The sequence below is a fragment of the Pygoscelis adeliae genome, unplaced genomic scaffold, assembly GCF_000699105.1.
Source record: "Pygoscelis adeliae isolate BGI_AS28 unplaced genomic scaffold, ASM69910v1 Scaffold205, whole genome shotgun sequence".
NCBI lineage: Eukaryota > Metazoa > Chordata > Aves > Sphenisciformes > Spheniscidae > Pygoscelis > Pygoscelis adeliae.
In genome coordinates, this window is record NW_008824759.1 from 10,628 (window position 1) to 16,525 (window position 5,898).

Genomic DNA, 5,898 nt, shown 5'->3' on the forward strand with positions numbered 1-5,898 from the left:
CTAGGAGAGAATGACTTCTGTTCTTCTCTCTCTGTAGTCACATTACCACACTGAAGATTGATGCTAAGTCCTCCCTCACAGCAGATTCAGCACTCACTTCTACCTTCTGGAGTCACGGAGTAGCTGAGATGGCAGGCCAAAGAAATAAGTGAGTATTGTGGTCTGCTGGACGCTGACACTTTGTCTTCTCAGGGTGCTAGGTGAAGTGCGCTGCTAAGCACCCAAGCAGACTTGTTTTGCTCAAGAGCTCATCCGTCCCTCTGTCTCTCCAGATCTCTTGCTAAGTCTTGGTAACTAAAGCCTCCACATTGTCCTTTCCCTCAGTTTTCACACTTATCCTGGGACACTTGGACTTTGCTTCCCACCCTAGCAGAGATGCTTTTTCTTTCTCTTGCCGGCTGTACCCATTGCCCTCTCTTGAGTGTGGTCAAGGAGGGTTCGGGAGTTCCGATAATAAAGTGCAGCTGTACATCTCATGGGGCAGTGAATGTAGGGACAGTGGCTTTGCTGCCCTGTGAGAACAGCACTCGTGGCAAGGTGCCTGATGGCTGTGGTTTTGGGGACCATATAGTCTTTTGAGACGTACTAACTTTGCTTGTATGCTTTTCTAACAGGCTGTGTGTGTCATCCCTGGCACTGGGGAGCTTTGCAGAGGGGATGGAGGCTGTGTATGGCATGTTTGATGGTGACAAGAACGAGGAGCTGCCACGCTTGCTGCAGTGCACCATGGCTGATGTGCTCCTGGAGGAGGTACAGCAGTCAGACACCATGTTCATGTCCAACACCTTCTTGGTCTCCCACAGGTAGGACAGTGAGCAAGCTGGTCCTGGTGGGACCTGCATAGGTATATCACTTAATGTGTTAGGTGGGGTGAGGCAGCCCTCCAGAATGCCTGTCACTGGAGTCTGGAGCCTTCCTACACCTTCTCCTCCAACAGGAAGCTGGGCATGGCTGGGCAGAAGCTGGGTTCCTCTGCTGTCCTTTGCTATATTCGTCATGATGTGGCTGATCCAGCCAGCAACTTTTCTCTGACGGTGGCCAATGTGGGGACGTGCCAAGCCATTCTGTGCCGAAGTGGAAAACCACTGCCTCTCTGCAAAGTCTTTAGCCTTGAACAATGTTCAGAAGAAGCCAAGAGAGTCAAGGAGCAAAAAGCCATTATAACAGAGGTTGGTTTGGACCCTCTTCACTTCAGCTTCTACCCTCCCGTAAAAGCTAGGTACAAATACATGAGCTCTGCTGCCTGCACAATAGTACAGGGGAGAGGATGGCATGAAGGCGTTCAAGTGACTTATCTGTTGCTTCCTGCTCTGCTTCTCTTGCTGATTAGCTATTCAGAATGACATGTTCTTAAAAAACCCATTATGGCCTGAGAACTACGGGTACAGGATGCCATGGATAGCTTGGGGAGAGAGGAAGGAAAGAAAATAGGTGTGGAGCTAAAGGAGGGGAGGTCCATAATACTGTGCATGACTTGAGTGAGTGTGGAGAGGAGCCACTGAAGAACAGAGCAGGGCCTGGAAAGTCATCTTGTCTCAAAACCCGCAAAATATCTTTGGTGTTTCTTGAAAAGTATGACTCAAGTTACTTCTCTTTGGATTTCTTCCATGTTTTACTCAGTGAAGGTACAGGATTAGTGGCTCTTGAGACATGCAGAACATGGATATAAAGTATATTACGGGTAAAAATTTTAACACAAAAAAGACAGAAGTGTTCATTGGTTTTATGCGAAAGTGCTAAAATGATTTCTGGAGAACTCTCTAAAGGTTAACTTTCTAAAAACTTGGAAATAACAGGGAAGTTCCAAAGAACTGGAAAATATGTTGTCGGTGAAGATCTGAGAAATCAGTGCCAGTCATATTAGTTTTATGCTCAGTGGGTCTTTTATAAAGTATCAGGATGTTTGCTGAAAGTGTTTTTGACAGGGATAATCTGTTAATATGTTATAGCTCTGCAAGGTGCTATATTCCATAGCACTCTGACTAAAAATAACTGTGGAATCAATGTAGCACAATAAATGGTTTAAAAACTGGCTGATGAATGGATTCTGAAAAATAAAAGTGAAATCATTGTCTAAGGAGACTTCCCTGCATGTGTCCTCTGCTGGTTTTTAATACGCAGCAAACAGCAATGTTTAACACCCAGAGGATACAGAAATTAAGAATACTGAAATTAAATTCAAAACACTGGGGAAGCTGTGTACTCTGTATGCACTGACTTGTGAAAGGGACTGAGGGCTGTGGGCAATTTTCTATCCAGGAGACTAGTGCCAGGCTGGCCAGGGGACTATCTGGTGGTTAAACCACGACACAGGAACAAGGAGGAGGTAATACCTCCAGGTTACAGCAGTAGTGTGAGATACCTACTTGTTCTTTTCTTCCTCAGGATGTAGTGTCCACACTTCAGAATGCAGTTATACATTAATAAAGAGGGAAATAGTTCAGAAAATACACAGAAATTAGTTAATGTCTGGATAATCTGCCTTGCAATGTGAAAGTAAAAAGTCACTATCTCACTCATACTGAAAAAATAAGTTTCATGTGAGACTCATGAGTGAGATTCTCTGATCAATGTGCTGCAGGTAGTCTAGCTGTGCATTTCAGAATAGTTTGCCACAATTCTTCAGAATGTGACAAGAAGTGTTGTGGGATAAAAGTGTGTTATTGCCAGCATGGGTGATGGGTGATTACTGTACCTGATGATCAGGTACAGTGAATGGCTGTGCTGTGGTACCTGGACCTAGATCCCTTTCTCCTATATGGTAGCTGTGCACTGGCATTTCTCAAGGTTCCAAAACAGTATATGGGCAGGGGAAAGACTGCTCTCTAAATGATCTAATAGCAGATCTAATGCTACTGCCTTGTTTCTCTTGTCTGCAGGACAATAAGGTCAATGGTGTGACTTGCTGTACTCGGATGCTGGGCTGCACATACTTGCATCCTTGGATCCTGCCCAAACCACATGTCAGTTCCATTCCACTGACTGTACAAGATGAGCTGCTACTTCTAGGCAACAAAGCTCTCTGGGAACATCTTTCTTATACAGAGGCTGTCTCAGCTGTGCGCCACCTACATGACCCACTAGCTGCTGCAAAGAAACTCTGCACTTTAGCCCAAAGCTATGGTTGCCAAGACAACGTAGGTGCAATGGTGGTGTGTCTCAACATCAGTGAGGACAGCTGCACATGTGAGATGCATGGCCTCACTCTGCCAGGTCCTGGGGGATTTAGTTCCACCACCACCAAGCCAGCAACACCTTCATCTAGCAGTGGAATTGCTTCAGAGTTCAGCAGTGAACTGTCTGCTTCTGAGGTTAGCAGTGAGGTGGGTTCTACTGCTTCAGATGAACACAGTGCTGTTGGTCTTGATGGCAGTTTGCTACCACGACAAGAGCGACGTTGCAGCTTACATCCTGTGCCCCCCTCAAGCATCTTTCAGCGCCAACCTTCCAGTGCCACCTTCTCTAGCAACCAGTCTGACAATGGTCTGGATAGCGATGATGAGCAGCCTGTGGAAGGTGTGATGACAAATGGCAGTAAAGTGGAGGTAGAGGTGGACATCCACTGCTGTAAAGGAAAGGGCCTGGAGTTTGAACTTCCTGCTGCAGAGTACAGCTCCTCTGCTCTAGGGCCAGAGGATGACTCTGGGCTTGTCCTCATCATTCGGAGACAGAACAGTGTAAACAGCAACACTGTGCAGAGAGGGGTCAAGGAAAAGTGTGAACTGCAAAAATCTCTTTCCACATGCTGTCTCTATGGAAAGAAGCTTTCCAATGGCTCCATAGTGCCCTTGGAGGAGAGCCTCAACCTCATCGAAGTAGCCACAGAGGCACCCAAGAAGAAGACAGGCTATTTTGCTGCTCCATCCCAGATGGAGCCAGAGGATCAATTTGTGGTGCCGCCTGATCTGGAGGAGGAAGTGAAGGAACAAATGAAGCAGCACCAGGAGAATGGAGCAGATCAGGACAAGAAAGAGGAACATGTAGCAGCTCTGCCAGAGGAGTTTGACACAGCTTTGTAACCCTACAAGTACTGCTCCCACATTGTCTGTCCCAGGAAGCTCTGTCCCATAAGGGCTGTCTTGCCCTCCAAGGGGAGCTGGGATCTGCAAGGAGTACAGGCATCTGCTGCTTCATTAATGGAGTCGAGGAAGAACTGGGAGTGCTAAGGTCTGGGCTGTCCACTTTTCACTGTAGAGTTTCAGTTGTTCTATGGGCACTCAGACCAGCAGCTGAGCTCTTTGGTAGGGACTGTCTGGAAATTGTGCAAGCACTAGGAAGAAGGCAGGTGTTCCAACACCTGCCTGTAACTCCTTGAACCCTGAGGTTCTGCCAGCTCTGCAGGAAAGGGGCTGGCATATGTGTGTGTGGGGAGAGGAGCCTGCTGAGGGGGCAATGTTCAGTGTTTGGAGTCCTGTGAATATTTCTGATGCAGCCCCCCCCCCCAGCACCTGACTTTGTTACTCCTTGAAAGAATACAGCCAGTTGCAATGAAGCTGACCCAAGAATGGTTTCCTACATTAATTGCAAGCACTTTTATTGATTGCACTTGAGCTGTTCTGCTCCCCTTCAGCCCAGCACTTTATTATTTAGGGTTAGGGGAGAGAGCACGCCACAGCAGGTGTGGTGGGGGCTTTTCCCAATGGATATTGTTAGGGCAGTGGAAGTCTCAGGGTACCAGTGTTCTGATGAGCACTGGTGCAGGGTAGAGTGAGGGTTATGATCGGATCAGCCTATGCAGGATGAGAAAATACACAGCTGAGTGATAAGCAGGTGCCTACTGATGCATTTTAGATGGAGCATAGGAAAGATCAGCTCTGGACTTGTTGATTAAGGGAATGTGTAGAGCTAGTGCTTCTAGCTGCAGAGCACAGACCCGGCTCAGCAGCAGCTTGGCCACCTCCATCATGGATGCTTCACAGTAGAGGCTTCCTGTATCCAGGAGACATGGGATGAAACCCGGAGCTCACGCTTGTCTCAGTGAGGTACTCCATCTAAGAGGAAACCAAGTTGTAAGCAGTGGTATGCCACTCTAAGGCTAGTGAGCGGTGGGGCTGCCCTTCATATGCTGGGGAAGCGTTCAGTGCTCTGTTCCACCACCATAATAAACCTCTGCACTGTCAGCTACAGCATCTTTGCTTGCCTCTGAAAACAGGAGTCATATTCCAAATCCATAGCAACCTGCATTTCATGGTACATGCCCAATTTGGCCACAAACAAGGTGAAAGCATACGTGTTTCTGCTTAGCTTTCAATGCAAAAGGAAAAATAGAACTTTTCACCTTAATAACATCTTTATCAGCACTGGAAAAGATGTTTAAAACAGTCCCACTAGTGGTGAACTGGCCAGTCTGCACTCGGCAGATGCATTGTGTTTCCATTAGGATTTTTGGTGCAGGGTCTAAGTTGGCTGACTATGTCATCATCTTGTGTAAGGGTTGTGAAAAGACCACTGCCCCTGTAGCATGCAGATCTGTCTTCCTTAGCTGGCAGAGAGCTGGACAGCAGCTGCCCCGCTCAAGTCAGTGGTGCAATAATCCTGACTGTAATGTGGGCTAGTGCCTTTTCTTCTTTATTAATTATATTTATGAAGAAAACTTGAAAGTTTCTTCTCAAGAGCTCTGAGGGGCTTGAGCTGTATATTTTTGGATCAAATTCAGGCCTTGCTCAGAAGAAAATACTGTGCAGACTACTTGTGGGATTCTGTCAATATAGATCTTTTGATAAAATCTAATGGAGTTTTACTGACATTTCAAAGCACCTTGACTTTCTTCTCACTAGGAAAAAAATCATAGAATCATAGAATAGTTTGGGTTGGAAGGGACCTCTAAAGGTCATCTAGTCCAACCCCCCTGCCGTGGGCAGGGACATCTTCAACTACATCAGGTTGCTCAGAGCCCCG

The 5,898-nt window shown here is 46.8% G+C and overlaps 1 protein-coding gene across 1 annotated transcript in view; it reads left to right on the top strand.

Annotated features, from left to right (window-relative positions):
* The window catches only part of LOC103916513 (PH domain leucine-rich repeat-containing protein phosphatase 2-like), a gene marked incomplete at its 5' end in the record, with an annotated part of 16,400 nt that extends 10,574 nt beyond the window's left edge, over positions 1-5,826 (top strand). Inside the window, 4 exons of the mRNA XM_009323512.1 lie at positions 38-148; positions 615-803; positions 938-1,169; positions 2,880-5,826. Of these exons, the coding sequence (XP_009321787.1) occupies positions 38-148; positions 615-803; positions 938-1,169; positions 2,880-4,019 (1,672 nt within the window). The remainder of the gene's footprint in view (positions 1-37; positions 149-614; positions 804-937; positions 1,170-2,879) is intronic.
* Between the last annotated feature and the right edge of the window lie 72 nt (positions 5,827-5,898).